We start from the raw sequence: 22,074 nt of genomic DNA on the forward strand, positions 1-22,074 counted from the left end.
ACTGATATATGCTACAACATGGATGGACCTAGAAAACACACTAAGTGAAAGAAGCTAGAAAGAAAAGGCCACATATTGTATAATTCCATTCATATAAAACGTCCAGAATAGGCAAATCCATAGAAACAGACGGTTTCCAGGGGCTGGGAAAGAGAGAAATGGAGAGTGACTATTAATGGGTAAAGAATTTCTTTTGGGGTGAGGAAAATGTTCTGGCATTAGATAGTGGTGATTGTTGCACAATCTTGTGAATATATTAAAAACCAATGAATTGTATATGTTTAAAAGTTGAATTTTATGGTATGTGAATTACATCTCAATTTTTACAAGTTGATGCTTTTAATAAATGAGTAAACAAAAATAAAGTCAGACAACATGTCTGCAATGAAGAGAAATTCACAGGCAAAGGCATGGATTTTGCTCCCCCTACTTCACTTTAAACAGTTAAAGATGGGGAGGGACACATTCCAGAGTTTCTTGTCTTGATGTTAAAGCTCTTCTAGGCAAGACGACAGGGAAAGTCTAATATGGGCCCGCTCCCCTTTTGATGTCACACTTTTCAAAGATGTGAAGCATCTACACTTCCTCCATCTGGTCTACGTAAGAACATACTGAACCAAGGTCAGAGTAGCCCTAGTAAATTATGCTAAGTTTGATATTAGCAACCTTCCTTCTCCCTTTGAAACTTTAAGAACTGAAACCAAGTCTTGTTTATCTTTTTACCCTCAATGCCCAAGGACTTTAGCAGACAGTAAGTGCTTAATAAAACTTGAATGACTCCTTTCACACTGTACATACCTCTGTCTGGTTCCCCAAAGCCTCTCAGTACTATACCTTTCCAGGCCTACAACCACAAAACTACCTCTCCGCTATCTCTACAGATAGTGGGGAGAGAACTGGACTTGTAATCAGGACTCTGGGTTTTGAATTCCAACTTTTCCATCTACTGGGTGACTCTGAGAAAGTCACTAACCTCTCTTACTCTCATTCATAAAATAGGGATATTACATACCATATGAGATGATGTCAAGCATTTAACTGATATACTGCCTGTGACAGTGCTTTGTAAATAAGCTTACAAATTAGAAATTTTATTTTTATAGATATATTTCAAAATTTTCCATTCTATATACAGTCATGTGTCACTTAACAATGGGGATAGTTCTGAGAAATGCACTGTCAAGAGATTTCATCGTTGTGTGATCAGAGCATACCTATACAAACCAAGATGGTATAGCTTACTATACTGATATCTAGACCTTCCAACCACTTCCTTTTTCAGTCCAACCCGTTTGCAAAGGGGTTAGCTATCCCTTATGGACCTAACAGAGGACTGACAAAGATCTGACCACATTTTGGTCCTGTTGTCATCTCTGGATCCCAATTCACATCAAGAGTGCTTCATCTAATACAAGGTTTGCCTGCTGGCAGGTGGTAGAAAGATTAGCAAAGCTGACGCCCTATAACTTGAAAATACTGAGGAGTTCCAGTTTTAGTACAGATAACTTTTTACAATTCAAATATTTATACTCTGCTCTTTGGAAATTTCAAAAACACATTGCTCCTGAATTTTAAAAAACAGCCTAATTAACACAAGGTTTTAAATCTCTCATTCAACTTAAATACAAACCTGTATGGGTGGAATATCTGGCAGCGACGGAAGGTTTTCTGGATTGGTAACTGAGGGGATTAGCTCTATTGCTGTAACAGATGGGCTGGTGGGACCTCGATTTGCATTTGCCATAGTAGCTGTAGTAGGGCTGGTTGGATTGATTGTGGTGTTGTTGTGCATCGACACAACAGGAAAGGGTCCAGCATGCCCTGGGTTTGAGTGCTGTTAGGAAAGAAGATGTTATCATTAACATCTTGACCTGTCAGGATATCCTAATAGGAACTATACCTTGACAACAATTTTTAGTTTATGAAGGATACACAAGTGTTTGATATCTGTGGCTGGGAAATCAAGAAGCAGCCCCTTTCAAAGTAATATAGGAAAAGAATAATAATTCAAACTTAGCCTTTTCATTTTTTATTGACTGACTGTATAGGATTTAGGAAAAAAGAGGCTTGCCAATAATTTTCAACCTATCAGCCTGGTGATATAATCTTATTTCAGAACAAAGATATATATAAATAAATGATCTGGAAGCTCCCAAGTTTTCAAACATCAGGAAAGCCACTGTTCTATCCATATTCCTCTTTGACTCTTCTGTCTTTTTTGAAAATAGAAATAATTGTGTAATTGATATTGTAGGAAGAACAATGAATTTACAAATGGAAACATGACATCAATCCCTGACTCTAATATTGTATGACTTTAGGCAAATCACATAATCTCGGAAATCAGAAATGTGGATAATGATATCTCACCTGTGTCAGTCACTGTGAGGGCTGTTATGAGGATCATTTAAGATAACACAGATGAAAACCTTTGGGAAATAAATTACTATACACATATGAAGAAATCATTTGAAATATTTAAAAATTAAAAATTCTAACATTTGGAGCCAGCCCCATGGCCGAATGGTTAGGTTCACGTACTCTGCTTCTGCAGCTGGCGGTTTCGCCGGTTTGGATCCTGGGCGCCAACATGGCACTGCTCATCAGGCCATGATGGGGGGGTGTCCCACATAGCACAACCAGAGGCACTCACAACTAGAATCTACAACTATGTAGTGGGGTGCTTTGGAGAGAAAAAAAAAAAAATCTAACATTCAATGATTTCTCTAGGGACCCTTAAGTCTAAACACAATGTTCTGAGATGGTTGGTTAGTCTGATTCTGTAGCTTCCACACTCTTCTAAAGGGTGTACTTACCCCCGGTAATCCCTGAAGGCTTTCCATGTGCTATGGTGTACACAGGTATGTGAACACTTTTAAGGAAATTAATGTCCAGATCCTCAACCTTCATATGTACTCTTTAGTAAAGAAAACCTCATTTACCTGAGACTGTGCCAGGTGCTCCTTTTCTACTACTCTTTTGCAATTGCCCTTCTCCCACAAAAACAAGCACACCTCTGACCCACTCCTAACCTTATTTTAGCACATTGCCCCAGGGTGAAAAAACTCCTGGACAGACAAGCAAAGGTACAATTGGAAATAAAGTTGTTGAGAAAGTAACTGGCTCCAAAAACTGGGTAACAAATGTTTGAGTGGGTTTTGATACCTGATGATCAACAAAAATAAAGACCTAAAGAAGCTATCATCTAATATCTTTACAAGAGTTTTGGTAGCTCATTGTGAGTTTCAGCTTACAACCTAGAAAAAGTTCAATGAATTGAGGAAAATTCTTTTAATTTCCAGATAAATATTTTTGTGAACAAGTTCCCTGAGCATCACATGAAAACAAAAACCAAAAGAACTAGTAATAAAAATTGATGAATTCTGAGTTACTCTAACAAGAAGTAACAAACATACATAAGTAGGAAGTGAAAAAAGCCTCCATCTATCTCATAAACAAATGTATACTAAAAGAATTTTACTTTTGATGTGTCCTAATATTCTTAAATCCATAAATATATTTATGTGTTTAAACAATTATACAGGAATAATTGTAATGATAATTTGATCCAAAGAAAAAGTTCTAAAGCTTAATGATAGCTTTACCGTCACTAGAAATTTAAAACTTTTTAAATTAAAATAGACATTTTTCCTGGAGAAAGTTGCAATAGACTATCTATATGTCTATTAAACATAAATATATTTAGATAAAATTTTGTAGAGGAAGTAGAAGGGAAAATTCAAGTCCAAAGAGAAAAGGGAGTATGAAATTTTGACTTTCAAAAACAAGCTTGCTATGGTATTTGGGATTCCAGTGGATTCGTTCACAACAGTGATGTAAGTGCTTTCCTTTATAACATCAATATTTACAACATGCCAGAAAGTATGTCTTTTGCAACTACTTAAACTTATAATGGAACTTTTAAATGTCAACCTTCAAATGTAAGAGTGTGTATTTTTGAAAAGTCTTTCCAGAGGTACTTGAGCCAAAAAGCTGAAGAACTACTGCTCCGGGACAGTGTTTGTACAACTTTAGCATGCAGACTGACCTCAGATAGTTAGTAGAAGTTTTATAAATGCCTGAGTACTCCCCTCCTGGAAACACTGATTCAGTGGATATGGCTTAGAATCTATTTCTGACAAGGCCCCTCAGTCATTCTGATGGTCTTTAAAGCATGCTTTGAGAAACATCACTCTAACCGTCATAAAATGAACTTTATTACTTTATAACTAGAAACCTATGTAAAAGTAGCCTCATTTTATAATCATTAAATCCTATACAAATATAGTCTACTGTTCAAGCAAAGATTAGGAAAAATGTTTCTAAATACACTTTTTGCGTGTGAGGAAGACTGGCCCTGAGCTCACATCTGATGCCAATCTTCCTTTTTTTGCTTGAGGAAGACTGTCCCTGAGCTAACCTCTGTGCCAACCTTCCTCTATTTTCTATGTGGGATGCCTCCACAGTGTGGCTTGATGAGCGGTGTGCAGGTCCACACCTGGGATCCAAACCCACGAAACCCAGACCACCAAAGCAGGGCACATGAACTTAACCACTATGCCACTAGGCCAGCCCCTAAATATACTTATCTTTAAGAATAGGCATGTCTATATCCCAAAAAGAACAATACTGAGTAGAGAGAAGCCAAAAATAAATAAATAAATAATAATAATAAAATTACATATAGGATAGTTCTATTGTTCTCAAAGTCCTTTTTATACATACTAGGTTCAAAATGTTGCATTAAAAGATCAGAGGAACAATTTCAGGAAACTAAGGTTTTAATCTTGATTTTACCATTATTCTCTTGTGACTGTGGGTAAATGACAAGCTCCTTTGTTTTTCACTTCTGTAAAATGAATTGGTTGGACTAGATCAGGGGTTCTCAACCCATAGTACATAATGGGTTTATAGGATCAAAAAAGCTCCTAAAATTGAATACAAAATTTTATACGTATGTGTACTTTTCTGGAGCAAGAAGATAGACAGCATTAATCAATTTCCAAAGGTATCAATGACCCACCCCCCACCAACTGATTAAGAAAAATGGTGTCTTTTAGTTTTAAAATTGTATGATTCTTACAAATGTAACTCTAGGCATACTTGTCTTTGGAGGTGTGGCTGCATCATGGAATACTGAGGGCCGCTGTGCCTGGGTATCCCTGGTATTCGGGCAGCATTCTGAGCCAATCTCATCTGATGGGCTTGGAAAGCTCCACAGTTCATGTTGCTTCTTTGCATTGTTTGCACACTGATCAATCTTGGAGGCTACAAAAGGTAGAAATTGCATATGTATAATTTTTAAATAAATTTATCTTTCAATTATAAAATGTTATGGTAAAAATAATTCAGTCAGGATAGAGGGGCATAAAGTAAAAAGTGTACATTAATCTCATCTCTAGCCCCAGCCCCTTCTCTCAGTATATGCGTGTGTTTAAAGCATATCAATATTAACTTACCCAACCTTGGATTAATAGTTTTGATTTGGATGGGGGAGGGGAAAGCAGGAGAGAGACAGCGATGGGAATGATTTGAACAAATGCCTAAAGAACATAGCAGATCTTAGACAGAAACAATCTGGTTCTTTGGTCCAAAACCATAGGTGGAAAACAAAAAATATCTGGGATGGAGGGATAAAAACTTGTGTACCTCCAGAGTACTAGTGAGTTAATTTTGTTTCCCATGGTAAGTATTTACTTATTGCCCCTTCCTCACATCTCCCCCACATCCCTGCCATACCCAGAGCAAATTTAAACTCTGACCTTTGAGCTCTGTCCCTGCTAGTAACTGAAATGTGTAACTCATCTACATAGGACAGAGGTCTTAATAATTTATATCAACACTATAGTGATATAATACTCACCTGTTGTTGTAACATCTGAGGGGCCGCTTGTCTAGTGTGCTGCTGTGTTGTTGTCGTTGTCGTTGGCGCAGGTGCAGGTGGTTGCTGCATCCTCATTTGTTGCAACTGCTGATGTTTCTGTGCATACACTTGCTGTTGCATGTGCTGGAGTCGAAGCTGTGCTAAGTTAATCTGTCCAGGGGTTTTACTAATGTGGTTTGTCCCTGGAGGCACTTGCCCAACTACAACATTAGGAGTATAACCAGGAGCTGGCTTACTCTCTATTACTAGATTACCTGAAGGATTTAAAAAATGAGAATAATTTGCATATAATCGACTAAATCATCTACTTTGTGGGTTAATCACTATCTTTTCCTCTTTTCCTCTGACAACTATTATCACTCCAAGCTTCCAGCAGGGATGGGAGCTAGGTTTAAAGATGATGAAGATCAAAAACCTAATATAGTCCAAAGAACAACCGACTTTTGATTATTCAGAACAACATATTACCTGTCCGTATTCTTTATTTACACACGTGTACAGAAAACTAAAGAGCTGAAAGAAATATTACAAAAGGCCAATCCAGTCAGTCTAAATCAATTCTCCCCTGACAAGATCCAAGGATACTCAAACTGCTAACACTGATTCTATCTTCCTTAGAATTGCCAAAATGTGCAGGGCAGAGTACTACATTGCTACAAAACTGTCTTCTGTGGAAATGTTGAACGTTTTAAACCACTTATGTCCTTAGAAATGACAATTTTCCTTGCTTATCACAGAGCCTAGTGCTTTCTAGAAATAGAAGGCAAACTTTAGGAAGGTTTGATCAAAGGTAGAGTTGGCAAGCTTTTCCTGTAATAAGGCAGGTATTTTAGCTTTGATGCCACAGAAAATTTGTCATATCTTCTTTGGTTTTTGTTTTTACAACCCTTTAAAATGTGAAAACGAAAGTTAGCTATCATGCCTCACAAAAAGTTTGCCAATGTCTGATCTTAGACTGTAGCCAAATTTGAATATACAAAAAGATTACTTTTTGTACAGAAGGCCATCCACCTCTGGTTTTACAACTTCCAACGTTGAGGACCTGACTACTTTGAAAGTGAGTTTACTTAATCTGTAGACAGCTCTAATTGTTGGGAAGTTTTTGGAGTTTGGTTTTGTTTAAAATTGAGCTGTTTGTCTGTCTCTCTGTAACTTCAACCTATAGTCCTTAGGTCCACACTGTGGAGTAACAAAAGCAAAGTCCATTTCTCTTCCTTATTAAAAGAGCTACTCTTAGTTTTCAACCATTCCTCAGGACACGACTTTCAGATAAATCAGCATACTGGAGGTCCTCCTCTAGTGGACAATTTGGTACAATTAATATACAGACTACTAAGCATCTGAGAAATTCTTCCAGAGAATTAAGACCCGAATGCTAAGATTTTGATTAAAAACAGTATCAATTTTTTAAAATGTAGGGGGAAAGTTAGAAATAATACACATTTTTTCAAAATTTATAGAGGAGACTCTCAACATTCTTAAAGATGTAATGAACATAGCTCAAGTGAGTTTTCAATGAAGAACATATTTTCCAAGAAGTTTATGTTAGAGTGAAGTTAAAAAACTTTATCTAAAATTTGCTTTAGATGCTTTCTCTCTTATTCAGTGTTCCAAGTTATATTCATAAAACTAATTATTTCTCACCTATATTGACTACATTCTTTGCCCAGAAGGTGGGATCACAATGGAAACGTATTGCTCCATTAGCAGCAGGGGCAGGATCACACCGTGCTTTCAAAATATGGCGCAATTGAAAAGTAATCTTAAAGGGAAAAAATTCACATTAGTCTTAAAATTAAGTATCACTTGAGAAAACATACAATATAAAGACATAAAAGCTCATGTAGCCCCACAGTGTCAGTCTCAGATGAGACAGTATCAGTGTTTAAAAGACTATCTCTAACAGCAATCCAATGCACACGCTTGAATTTCTGCCATTTCTGGTCATTGACTGCATTATGATAGTAGATATCTTCAAAAGAGTAAACACCATATGATTCCATTTATATGAAATTCTAGAAAATGACAGAAATCAGACTAATGATTACCTAAGGCCAAGGGTAGAGGGGAACAATTAACCTTCTGTGGGTGATGGAAATGGTCTCTATCTTGATGTGGTGTGGTTACATTTGACAAAATTCAAAACCTATACTTTAAACAGGTGCAGTTCACTGAATGTAAACAGTATCTTAATAAAGTCAATTTAAAGAAAAAATAAAGATACTACGTATCTCACCAGTCGTTTGCTGTACAGTAGTGCTGTGCTGCTACCACTCGCAATCGCCCAATTTGTAAAGTTCATAACGTGCTTCACCTGCCGGGAAAGGCCTGTGATGTCATTCTGCTGCTGGAGCAACTTCATCTGTCTTTCTTTTGTGACATTCTGCAACAGAACAAGAGGCTCACTGAAGAATTCTATATGAAAAAAATCAACTCATTTCTAACACAAATGAACACAATACCTAAATTGCTTTTTAAAAACGGATAAATTGACACGCTTCTCATTATTTAATGAGCCTAATATCAAAGGAAAAGTCACTAACAAAAGTAGAACTAAAAGTTAGTTCTCTAGGCTAAAAAGGACATTCCAGATACAGAAACAATGTTAGCTGATGTCTCTTTTTTCCTTCAGAAGATGAAATGTCTTTGTTAAAATAGTGTCTTTTTATTAGGTTAATGCAATATATAGAGTCTATGGCATAATGAGCTAACCTTCAGAAATAATTTTAAATAATCTTAACTCACTACACTTTCAGGCCAAAGAAACTTTTGTGTTACCAGTGCCACCTACTGGTGTGGCAGGAGGCTGAAGTTAAACTCTCTTCTTTTAAACACTTAACACAAAATGAGAAAGATGAATCCCAGAGTTCTAAGAATAGAGCTAGGGAATCTTTTCAGATGACAAAACTTCATAAAGAACAAGGGAGTAAGTAAGGGTTGAAGGAAAGACCAATGTGGGGGAAATGCTACACAGGAAAAATAAACTGCCTTCTAGAAACTAAAACTCCCAGAAAGGATAGTCTTGTGTACCTTGATATTCAGCATACCAAACAACCAATCTACTTAGTTCTTAATCACTTTCTTACAAAAATGACTCAGTTTGGTTTACTGGACAATGTTTTCCCTAACAAAAAAAGTTGCTCATTTTATAAAAATGTAAATCAATAGATAAAAGTATTCAACTGACAGAAGTTTGATTTACAACCTCCCTGGAAATCATCCCTTTTATAAAGCTTAGGAAAATCTCTATATTACAAAGTTTAGGAACATATTACACTAGAAAACATTTAGTTAAATTATCAGCATGTTAGGAGCATGTGACAGATTCATTACTAGATAGTTATGTATAGTTTAGCACTAAGGGGCTTTTAATTCACAAGTTCTTGAAATGGTTTAAGAGCATTATTTAAGACCTACAGTTAAAAAGTGTTAAAAGGTATCAAAAACAGTTGCTGCTAAATGCTCTTCATTCACACCATCGTTTTGAAAACAAAAATCTATTAGGGTTAAATGCAACTGGCTGGCTATACAACAGGAAAGAGACCTCCAACTTTAACGATATGTATAAGAGTACTTTTAATCTCACAACTGTGTCTCATGGAAAGATTTGTGACAAAATTGTGTCTTTACGGAAAGACAGATTTCAAAAGACAGAAATTCAGAAATAACACTCAACTCACATAATTTCTTTCATTTGTATGTAACTATGCATCTAATATTTCTACAATGTTCTATGAAGGAACAGAACAGAAAATATCTGCTACGGAAAATTTGAGGTTAATAATAATGGAAGTTAAATAATCAAATACACAGTTTAAATTCTTACTACTCAGTGGTGCAGAAAACATAATCCCATATCATCTAAACCTAATTAAGACCACAAAATTTTGAGAACCAATCAACTGTGGACAGGAGAGATAAATTTTTGATTAAAACTTAATTTGGATTTCACAAATTGGATTTGCATCTACATATTAATCTAAAGATATGCAACACAAAGACCTAATACAATAAAATTATTACTAAGTTCAAAAGTTTATAAATTTCAAAATGAGTAGCATTTTTAGCAAAACTATGGAATATTTCAAAAATAAAGTGGAACACAGAACTGACTCAAGCAGAATCCCAATACACATTCATAAATAAAAGTTAAATTGAGGCCCTATCTTGAGGGGGAGGGGAAAATGTGGCAGGGTGGCTTTGTCTTCATTTATATCCCATTTTAGTAATAATTCTTCCTTTCTTGAAAGGACAACACTATCTTCTAATTTATACAGCCAAAATCAGTGTTATTAAATTGGGCTGCAAAGTAACTAACTCGAAAAAAAGGTCTACTTTCTGATAGAAAATGAAAAAAATTTTTTTAAATTTACTTATTTCCATACCCCGTCCCATCAATCTAAAAGAGCTATCAATAAACATTAAAAACAGCTAAAGAGCAAGAGAAGCAATTTTTGTTTTACTTTGTCTTTGAACCGTACCTCTAGCTGCTGTAACAGAGATTTTCCTTTCTTATTAATTTCATTGATAAGGGTGAAAATGGCCACTTTAATTTCCTGTTCTACTCGTTTGTTAGTCTCATTTACTTCTTTTATCCTGAATAAGAGAAATGCATCATTAGGTTACCAACTTATCCTATGTCTCTGAATCATCAACTGTTACAGAAATTCATCCAACTGGGCACTTAACCGAGAAACTAAAGTTCAACTTGTGTCAAAATGTACCATTTTATGTTTCGGTAGACCCAACCACTCAATTTGGTCCAGACAAGTTATGTATATAGACAAAGAATGGATTAAATATCTCGTAATTTTAAATTGAGTTCATAATGGATTAAATATCTGATAATTTTAAATTAAGTTCATAAAGGCTGGTTTATTAATCTGGATGGCAATCTCATTTAGTTCCTATAACGTGAATGTGATAGACAAATATCTGACATCAACAATTGCTGGTTATTGTCAAATCTGGCACACTGGTTGTATTTAATCTTAATGCTTTTCAAGAACAAGGTGCAAAAGAACAATGTTGCGACCAATAATTATCTTTTGAAATAGTAGGAATTAAACTTAGAAGGGTTTATTTTCACTTATAAGTTAACCACTTCAAATGGGGGTTCTGATATACGACTTCCATAGATTCTTCCCAAAATAATTTCCTATTGTATACAGTTAAGAGCATAAAACATTTTCAATCCATTTTTTAAAATAGCTGTCATGTGTTTGACAAATAGGTATAAACTCCCATTGTGGCTATGAAAGTTTTGGTTGCAAATATGATACAGGTGATACCTTGCTATCTACAAAACAGGAAGGAGAGAATCGAAACAACGCAAATATATAAAATGTTAACAAACAACCATAAGAAGGTAGCCCAATTTTACTTCGGTACAAACTATAACTCGCATTTTTAAACCCCTAGATGGCCTCTCATTTGCCAAATTCAAATTTGAGTAACTTTAATACACTGAGCCATAATAACGTAGTTTTCCTTCCTATGTGTGTACATCAGTGCTTGTTTGGGCACTTATTTGAAAATTTTATTCAATTCTGTCCTTATTAAAGTGAGTGGAAGACACTTTTTAAAAATGAGAGTGCTGACTACTAGTAATAAGAAATATAGGACTCAAACTTAAAATGATTCAGTCAAAGACTGAAATCATTAAGCATGCTGAAAGCAGAGAACAATCAGCCAGTCAGACTCTCACTGGATTTAAGCATGTCTACTCTATGTTCATTTGTGAAGGGGAAAAAAATGAATGTACATTAAAAAATAGAGACAGATCAAAGAACGTGTCTAAAAGGGGGAGTATCCTTAGAGATTTTAACACTTTTTTTTAAAGCTTTCTTAAGATGACATCATTAATTTCCCCAACCCTTTGCCATCTTATAACACACAAACCTCTTGTTCCACTTCTCTACAGATTCAGGAACATACATACAAAATACGTACACAATATAAAATATGTACAAAACCTATGTACAAAAATATGGGACTGACATATGAACCAACTCACTATCTTTTCTCTGAAAGGGACATCCATCTGTAATTTATGAAAAGACACAGTTATCCTCTCCAACATCACCCACAACATATCAGCAACATAATCTGAAACCTCCTGACATTTCCATAAGAACTAACCATCCATGAGTTGTGTGTGTGTATATATTTACATATTATCTACAACCTCTGAGAAGCCTTTATTTCCCTTTGGTATCACTTCTTAAAATGAAAGTTCTACCACTTTACTGTCTGATGTATAATGCACTGTTTTCATTCTTCATCTATTTAACATTTTTTGAGTTTATCTACTATGTGCTATTTTAAACATCATAAATTAACAAATTTTAATATTCTAGAAGCACGTAAAAGTCCCAATATTTGTGAACCTTAAGTATGAAGGCCTATTATCCCTATTCGAACCTCCAGGAACATACAGGTTTTAACAATGTTAGCTCCAAGTGTTTGTCTTTCTACATTAAGAGTCCTAATCTTGTTAATCTACTCACTTATGGAATTTACTCCTACTTGCTTTACCAATATGTTTAATTTATTTAGAAATGAATTAAAATAGAATTTTTAAATACTGATGGCATTACTAACAAAATAATAGCAGCTAAAATTTGAGGGTTTACGATGTGCCAGAAAACTTGCTGTACATTCCTCTTACAATACTACTACTAAGGTAAGTACTGTTTTTAACGCTTGTCTCACAGATAGGAAAATAAATTGGTCCACCACTCCTCATAGTCTCTCCTCTACACTGTCTTCTAGACAGTCTTGGGTTTAAATTTTCTAATTCAACTTCCTACATATTAACTGCTTTTCCCACATTTAACCAAGGCTTATGAAGAATAGAGTCTTATTAATTATAAAACAGTCAAAGATGTATCCTAAAAGAGTATCCAAAATTTTGGTCAATTAAATTTTGCTTAATTAATAAATATTATAATCCAAACTCAAATTATACAATTTACCTCTCCAAAAAATAAAGTTTTCTATATATGTTTAATATAACATAGAAGGAAAACAAATTTAAACTGTACCCACTGCATTTAATAATCCTAAAAGTGAAATTATGGTTTTAATGCAACACACTTACCTATTCTGTACCTGAGTAGCTGCAAAATGAACGTAATTCTTCTTCTCAAGAAGCTTAGCCAACAGATTCTCAATTGCACCTTTCTGGTTTTGAAAAGCTTCCTCCAAAAACTGATACCTTAAAACCAAAACAAAAACTACCTTTAAAACAGAAAATTTACTATTCAGATTTTGGAAATGAAGAATTACTGTATGAGTCAATCTTGAAACCCTACTTAAATGACCAACATTCTATGCTGGCCACACATACTTTACCTCAACAGCAATTTTTAACTACCAATCCCTTCCCTTCTGACCAGACTGTGAAGAGCCATTTTAAGACCAAAAAAAAAACATCACTCAAAAAATGTTCCAGTGCTCATACATTAAGAGCTTTGATTCAGGATTACATTTTTAAAAATCTAATTATTGGGGTAAGTTATATATACTTCAAATCAAAAATACAACCATATTATAGAAAATACTTTCAAAGGTGGGAAAACCACCCAAAGTTCCAACATCATAAAATCACTGCTACCACTGTAATATATAGTTCCTTAGTCTTTTTATTACGCATTTTAAAATACAAGTGTAACTATAATGTATGCACAATTTCGCATCTGACTTTTATTCTTTGTGCTGTCATTTGAAATAATTTTTCAGTCCTAGATGCTATATAGTCAAACTTCACAAGGGTTATAGCAATAACAGTCACACACCATAAAAGGATGATCAGGTCAACAATGGACCACATATACAATGGTGGTCCCCTAAGATTGGGACCATACAGCCTATGTGTGTAGTAGGCTACACCATCTAGGTTTGTGTACGTACATGATGACGTTTGCACAATGACGAAATCGCCAAACATGCATTTCTCAGAATATATCACTGTCAAACGATACAACTATAAAAATATCACCAACATCAGTTTTATCATAACTTTGTCAACATGAGTGGTGTTATGTTAAGATTTTCTAGTATTATAAGAGTGAAAATTTAGACGTGATAGTAAAGACTACTGGTCCTTGGGTACTAAGAAGGTACAACAGCTTTCTTTGCTAGTTTTACTTCCTTTTTGTAACTGTTCATTAAGCCAATAAATATGTTTTAGCTTCTTTATGCTAGGGAAACATGAGTAAAAAAATCCATTATTGTTCATATTCTAGCAGTATGAATAATATTACTACAACAAGCACAAATATGAAATGATACTGCACTATGATAAGAGCTATAACGAAGAAAATATAGTCTGCAACAAGAACACAGAGAAGTCAGAATAGGATTATCCTTTGCTAAGTGCAAGGGCATATTTGGGGAACTACAAATACTTCAATATAGCCAAAGAAAAACATGCAAAGGTCGAAATATGAGACAATACTAATGAAATCCAGAACCAGACTATGAAGAGTCAGCTACATCATGCTAATTTTTGGATTTATTTTCTCAGTAATGGGATATCCTTGAAGAAGTCTAAACCAAGATGTGATAATCAGGTTTACATTCTAGAAAAATCATCAGATAGAAATATAAAAGATATGAAGAGGAGAGAAGGGGAAGACCAGCTAGAACTCTAAGACAGTAGCTCATATGAATTATCAGGGTACAGCACTAGTTGGTATAGCTGAACAAACAAGCTAGAATAATGGACTTCGTCAGAGACATCAACAACACTGGTGATCTGGGAGTTTATGGGGCCCCAGTTAAAGCAAGGTCGACGGTATGACCTAAAAACTGAATGCTTAGCTAAGGCATAGTCAAAAAAAGGTCACTGGAAATGAGGAGTTCAAGGTACTGACAAAGTTATAATTATCTATGTGGACACAAATCACTCAAGTAAAGCCAGCAATTGAAACGAAGAGGAAAACTATGAGCACCTAGATGTTTGAGTCTCAGGGAAGGTCTCAATTAAGGTAAATACAGGAGGAAAGGCTATGAAGTTATTAACATAAAGAAAGTTTGTTAAGATAAAGGAAAGTCTGCTTAGTGGTGGGGTTCAAGAGGTAAAGGAAAAATGGAGGGCAATAGAAGGAAAAGCATAGAGCAATATGGGAATCAGTGTGAGAGAAGCGCTGGCAAGTGAGGTCTTTTTTACTTTGTGCATGGATTTAAAATTTTTTTTACTGCAGTAAAACATACATAACAAAATTCACCATTTTAATGATTTTTCAAGGAGAATACCTTTTAAAGCAAAAAGTAAATCTGTCTATAATGTAAAGTCTAGCACATTATAACTTGTATAAGATAGTAATTAAACAGCACAAAAGCATGTGGGTATTTTAATTTAAAAGGCTTTAAAAAGGTTCTACCACTAGATAGGTGACCCAAAGACTGTTCTTTCATTAAAGAACATTTGATTTATTACATATACCATAATTTCTCTATGTCCAAAATAAAATTTTACTTTGTTAAATTTGTACAAATAAAGTAGGAGTAACAGATTACCATGCTAACCCTTCTGATTTAATGAGCCTGACACAGTGAGCAAGATCATCTGACACAGAGTTTGATTACGTCAGCAAATCAGGCATTTTGTAAAAAGGTCAACTAGTAACATAATTTACAAAATTTTAATTCATAAAATTTAACCTTGTACAAATTTATTTTTCTTCTCACTTCAAAATAAATGTTTTAGAATCCTGTTTCTAGGAATATCTTATTACATTCATGTGAATAAGTAGCAAGCGAACACATTATGATACACCTGGGTCAAAGTATGTGTCCTTTCCTCCCCTTTTATAGGAGTTGACAGCTGAGCTGCACGTTAAAGGATGAATAAGAGCTTTCTAGGCAGACAAACTTGGAAGGACTGTAAACGCTTTCAGTGGAGAAAAAAAAGAATAGGACTACAAAAGTACACAGTTCTGAAGCCATCTGTCCCTTTCAGGGTTAAGCAAAAGAAGGCAAAACTAGAAGAGTAGGGAAGTACCAGATGCTAAAAGTCCTATTCATTTTGCTGAAGTTGAATTATGATAATAAATAATAGTGAACCATCAAGGGACTGACTGAAAAGTGACAATCATTTGTCTCTGTTCACTTGAATAAACTTCAACTGTATTATTAGAAGAAAACTGGAGCTTGAAAAACAAAGGAGCAATATGGAAGCAATTTTGGCTATAAGCTACTTCTGATTCTCTTAGCTAATAGAATAAACTAACATTGCATTTCTTTAATCAAAATTACAGCTGAAATACTTTAGAAATGGGGAGAAAGAATAATGAATAAATGGATTAAGCATAATTTTGATTAATATGTAAATACATGAAAGCAGTTTCTTAGATTTTAATCTTGCATATGAAGTAGTAATTCTTAATAAGGGTTTCCTTAGTCACAATGAGCTATTTTCAGTACTTCAAAACATCTAGGTAAAAATTATGCATGCCCATGATTTAGTTAGGACACGCTAAGTAACACTCTCTGTGCTTTGGACTACAATTATAGAAACTCAGTATACTAAATATATACTGGTTATCAGGTTTTGATCAGAATTAATCATCATGCTTTTTTTTATTATTGAGAAATAAATTATTATTTAATGCAGTTTGCTAAGAAGTTTTTGAAAATATAGTTCTCATAAGAGTAGGACATGAATAATAAAAGGGTTGTTTTTCATAAGGTTGAGAATCACTTAGCTAATAACTTCAAACTATAATTCTGAATGCACATTTAGAGTCTTACACAGTCCTGAGCTATACAGGGATGCTACTCTACTTGCCAAGTTAATACAGTATTATTCTGAGTAATTGTCAGTGTGTATAACAATCGATACGATTTTACTCTGGAACTTCTAGGGAAACATATCATCTTAGTTTGCATTCAAACTAAGTATGTAGGGAAACATTTTTTTAAAGTTGATATGTAGTAATTCTGACTCAGCTTCTTTTTTAATTCAGCTATTCCATTTTAAAAAATTACATAAAATTTCAAACATATTAAAGGAGAGATTCGATTTCAGTGAACCCATCATCCACTTTCAAGGAAGTATCCATTTATAGCCAGTTTTGTCACTACATCCACCCACTCTATCAAGGTTACTTTGAAAAAAATACCAAACATCATATTTTATCTAAGCATCCATCAATCTAATCATCCATCAACACAGCAATAGCTAGCCTGCTTTGAGAATTTACCATGTTTTCAGGCACTGGTGCTAAGTATCTAACATAGATTCTCTCATTAAATCTTTAGAAATATTTAATGACACAGGTACTATTACTAACTTCACAGTATCAGAAAAATATGTAGTAATAATTATATTTATCTTATAGGACTGTTCCAAGAATTAAATTGGTCAAAACACACAAAGCACTTAAGCACGTGCTTACTAAAGCACAGAAGGTGCTTAAAACTAGTTATCATCACTGTTTTTAGCAGTAATTTTAAAAGATTTTCATTGTTACAATATAAAACCTCAATCCTTCAACGACAAAAAGTCTACTAAGTACATAAGTTCCTCATAAGAGTGTTTTCGAGAAAAATTTAAAATGAGGCTCTCTTCCTTATTTAATACTCTATATGAAGGGGAGATGATAGCCATAAAAGTTCAGGAAGAGCTACAGAGAGTAGAATTCTGAGCAACCATGATGAGAACCTAAAAGGGTGGAAATTTAGAGAAAGCTTGGGGAAGACATTAGGATTTCCCAAAAGATTAGTATTAACATAAACATGACAGAGAACAAAAACTAACTTTAATCGAAATCTCAAAGGGCACATGGTGACATCAGCTGATATTTCAGTTACCTAAGACTTCATCAGTAGAACAGGTTGTTACTTCCTATTGCTATTTTCAAATTCACTAATCTTTTCCTCTGTAATGTCTAATCTGCTATTAATTCCCTCCAAAATCAAACAGGAAAAAATGGGGGGTGGGGCAGAGGAACAGTGAGTTTTGGGACAACTGTAATAACACTTACATATGGATAATCAGCCTCCCCAAATGGGAAAGGAGAGGGAAGAGGAACAAAAACTGGAAGAAATTATAATAATAGATTAAAATTTTCCAAATTTGATAAAAGCTATAAACATACTTATCTAAGAAGCTCAACATCCTTCAAGCCCAAGAAACATTAAGAAATTACACTAAGGTATATTATTTCCACACTGCTCAAAACCAGGAATAAAGAAAAAATCTAAAAAGAAGCTAGAGGAGAGAAAAGATATGTATGGAAGAATAAGGATAGAACAGTAGACTTCTCAATGGCAACAATGAAGCCACAAGGGAGTGGAGCAACATCGTCAAAGTACTGAAAGAAAACTGTCAATCTAGAATTAGTTATCTAGCAAAAACATCTTTCAAATATTAAGGTGAAATTTGTGGGGGTGATAAGTATGTTCACTACTTTGATTGTGATGATGGTTTCACAAATACAGTCATGTATCGTTAATGACAGGGAAACGTTCTGAGAAATGTGTTGTTAGGCGATATTATCATTGTGCAAAAACATCAGAGTGTACTCACACAAACCTAGATGGGATACCCTACTACACACCTAAGCTACATGGTACTAACCTTATGGGACCACTGTTGTATACATGGTCCGCTGTTGAGGGAAACATCGTTATGTGTAACTATGCCATCATAAGGCAGAGATCTGAAAGAGCTATGACCTCAAAGTAAGGAGGTGCTAAGAGCAACCTGCTCCTCTACTACCTCTAAAGGACTAAAGGAAAGTTACAATAACACTGTGGAAGAAAGACGGGAAGAATGCTTAGAAGTCGCAGTCACAAAGCACCCCACATGTGGATTTTTAGATAAAGTGTACACCATCTGATGGTCCAAAACAACTTCACTCTGGAAATTTAATGCTCTCAACCTGGTAGTGCTTCCATGCACTAGCAAAAGGAAATTCAATTCTTTATTGAGGAAAGCATCATAATTCTAGAACAAAGAACATGCATAAATAATTTTTCAAGGAAAATGAGTAGTTCATAGTTCAAAATAACCAGATATATATAAGGAAACATGACAGCTTGAGCAAAAATCAACAGAAAAACAAAGAGGAAGAAAAGACTCACTAACAGAAGCAAAACAGCTGTGTTCACTCTATTTAAAGAATGAAAGACAAGCTAGCAAATATTCAGGCAACTATTTAAAAAGGTGAGTAAAGAATACAAAGAACCTCTAAATATTTTTGGCAACTCTGTGAATCTATAACTTCATATCTCAAAATAAAAAGATTTTTAAAGTGGGGTGGGGTGTGAGGGAAACTTTAAAATTTTAAATGTAATGGATGATTATTAATGGAAGCTTAACATGGTTAAAGAACATATTCATGAGCTGAGATTGTTCAGAAGAAAATGCCTCTCTGTTTTGCACTATGAACTAAAAAAATGGGAAATACATAGGTTAAGAGAGATGGAGAATGGTATGAGAAGGTCTAACGTACCTCTAATTGGAGTTCCAAGAAGAGACAAGAATGCAACAAATGCAATATTTGGAGAGATCACTGATTCAAAGACACAACCCAAAGACTGGGAAAAACAAACCAAAAGAGGTAATCTTAAAAAGCAATCAGAAAACAAAGACACCTTGTTACCTTAAAAAGAATGACAGGTAGGGGGCTGGCCCCGTGGCCGAGTAGTTAAGTTCGCGCGCTCTGCTTCGGTGGCCCAGGGTTTCGCCAGTTCAAATCCCGGGCGCGGACAGGGCATCACTCATCAAGCCACGCTGAGGCAGCATCCCACATGCCACAACTAGAAGAATCCACAACTAAAAATATACAACTATGTACCGGGGGGGGCTTCGGGGAAAAAAAGGAAAAATAAAATCTTTAAAAAAAAAAATAAAAAAGAACAGGTAGAAAGTTTGCTGACCTCTTAAGAGCAAAAAGGCAATGTGCTAACACAACCAATGTGTTAACAACAAAAAATAACTGACAACCTATAAATAAAATGCTGTACGTAGCAAAAATATCTTTCAAAAATGAGAGAAAAATAAAGACATTTTTAGACAAACTGATACCAAGTTCACTACCTATAGACTGTTTCTAAAAAACATTCTAAAAATAATAAACTTCAGTCAAGGAAAATGAATCAAGATGGAAGGTCTGAGAAGAAGGAAAAAAGAACAGAGAAAATGGGGCGAAAAAGCAGGATAAATCTAAAACACTATGTAAATTTAATAACTAATATTCGACAGGGGTAAGAAAACAATTAAAATACATAACTACAAGGAAAGCAAAGGAGAGAGAGGAATGAAGTTTGGTTTTTTTGTTTTTTGTTTTTTGTTTTTGAGGAAGATTAGCCCTGGGCTAACATCTACCACCAATCCTCCTCTTTTTTGCTGAGGAAGACTGGTCCTAAGCTGACACCCCTACCATCTTCCTCTATTTTATGTGGGATGCCTGCCACAACATGGTTTGACAAGCAGTACATAGGTCCGCATGGGTGAACCCCGGGAGGCCGAAGCAGAAAGTGCAAACTTAACTGCTGTGCCAGTGGGCTGATCCCTTGTTTTTTTTTTTTAAAGATTGGCACCTGAGCTAACATCTGTTGCCAATCTTTTATCCTCCTCCTCCTCCTCCCCAAAGCCTCAGAGTACATAGTCCTGGTTGTGCTGTGTGCGACACCACCTTAGCATGGCCTGATGAGCAGTGCCATGTCAGTGCCCAGGATCCGAACCAGTGAAACCTTGGGCCACTGATGTGGAGCACATGAACTTAACCACTGAGCCACGGGGCTGGCCACAGGAATGAAGTTTTTAAGCAGTCTAATATTACTAGGCAGTGAGTGATGATATTAAGTTTAGACTTTGATAAATGTATATATTGTAGCTTCTAGAGTAACAACTAAGAGAAAAGAAACAATATGGACAACTTTGAAACTAGCAAAATAGGGGAAATGGAATTATGAAAAAGACTTTTCAATCCAAAAAAAGGGAAAAAAAGGAAAGGAAAATAAATTAAAACGGGAAGGGAAATAAGAAATCATGAAATGAAATGGTAGTTTTAAATGAAAATATTTGAGTAATTATACTAAATTTAAGTCAACTAAGGGCTCAGTTAAAGTGGAAAGTAAAAATGGAAGGAAAAATATATACTATGCAATTACTAACGAAAAGAAAGCTGGCAAACAACACAGACTTCAAGGTTAACATGACAAGAGACAGAGATCAACTCAACTGGTTCAATTCACCAGCAAGATAATTTTAAGTATGTATGCTCTTAATAACAAGTTTAAATATATAGAGAGCAAATAGTGATGAAACAAGAAGAATTTAAGAAATTCAGAATCATAATTGAAGATTCTGACACATCTCTCTGAGTAAAAGAACAAGCAGACAGAAAAACTGAGGTACAGATAGGAATACAATTAACATACCTGAGGACTACGAGACTAGAGTGTAGAACACTATACCTAAAGTACAGTACCTATTCAAGTGCACACAGAACCTTTAAAGAAGCTAATTTTATAGTAGGCCAGAGATCAGCAAACTTTCTGTGTAAAAGATCAGACAGCACATATTTTTATGTTTGCAGACCCTAAGATCGCTGTCACAACTGCTAAACTGTCCCTCTGCCTTTGTAGTGGAAAGAAAAGCCATGGGAGCATGGCAGGATTTACCCATAGGCCATAGTTTGCCAATGGGTGTACTAGGCCATAAAGCAAGTATTAACAAATTTCAAAGGACTGAAATCATACAGGCCACATTCTCCAACCATAATGCTATTAAATTAAGACTATAAAAAAAAAAAGATGAGTTTTACATGTGTTCAGAAATTAAAAACAAAAACAACTCTATAACCTATCCTATGTAATTTCTTGTTCAAAGAAATCACAATGGAAACTAGAAAATATTTTGAATTGATCTAATAAAGACCATCTATCAAAATTTGAAATAGGGCTAAGGCAGTACTTAATAGAAAATCTCTATTTATTAGAAAAAAAAGGAAATTTAATAAGCTAAGCATCCATCTCAAGAAGGTAGAAAAAAGAAAAGTAAAACAAACCCAAAGAAAGTAGAAGGAAGGAATTAAGATGAATGGAGAAACAAACACAATTCAGTGAAGATTAACAAGCCAAAGTCAGTTCTTTGAAAAGACTAATACTGACTAAATTTGTGAAAAGACTGCTCGAGAAAAACAGAGAAGGCACAAATAACTATTATCAGG

General features: G+C 34.8%; 1 protein-coding gene across 2 annotated transcripts in view; it reads right to left on the reverse strand.

Annotated features, from left to right (window-relative positions):
- The window catches only part of TRIM33 (tripartite motif containing 33), a 115,869-nt gene that overhangs the window by 23,633 nt on the left and 70,162 nt on the right, over window positions 1–22,074 (reverse strand). For both annotated transcript variants that reach the window (XM_014837130.3, XM_044748876.2), the window contains exons 5-11: window positions 12,987–13,103; window positions 10,366–10,480; window positions 8,121–8,267; window positions 7,529–7,646; window positions 5,864–6,138; window positions 5,104–5,268; window positions 1,631–1,834 (exon numbers count right to left, since the gene is read on the reverse strand). In XM_014837130.3, the coding sequence (XP_014692616.2) occupies window positions 1,631–1,834; window positions 5,104–5,268; window positions 5,864–6,138; window positions 7,529–7,646; window positions 8,121–8,267; window positions 10,366–10,480; window positions 12,987–13,103 (1,141 nt within the window). The remainder of the gene's footprint in view (window positions 1–1,630; window positions 1,835–5,103; window positions 5,269–5,863; window positions 6,139–7,528; window positions 7,647–8,120; window positions 8,268–10,365; window positions 10,481–12,986; window positions 13,104–22,074) is intronic.

Source organism: Equus asinus, chromosome 16 (genome assembly GCF_041296235.1).
Source record: "Equus asinus isolate D_3611 breed Donkey chromosome 16, EquAss-T2T_v2, whole genome shotgun sequence".
NCBI classification, from domain to species: Eukaryota; Metazoa; Chordata; class Mammalia; order Perissodactyla; family Equidae; genus Equus; species Equus asinus.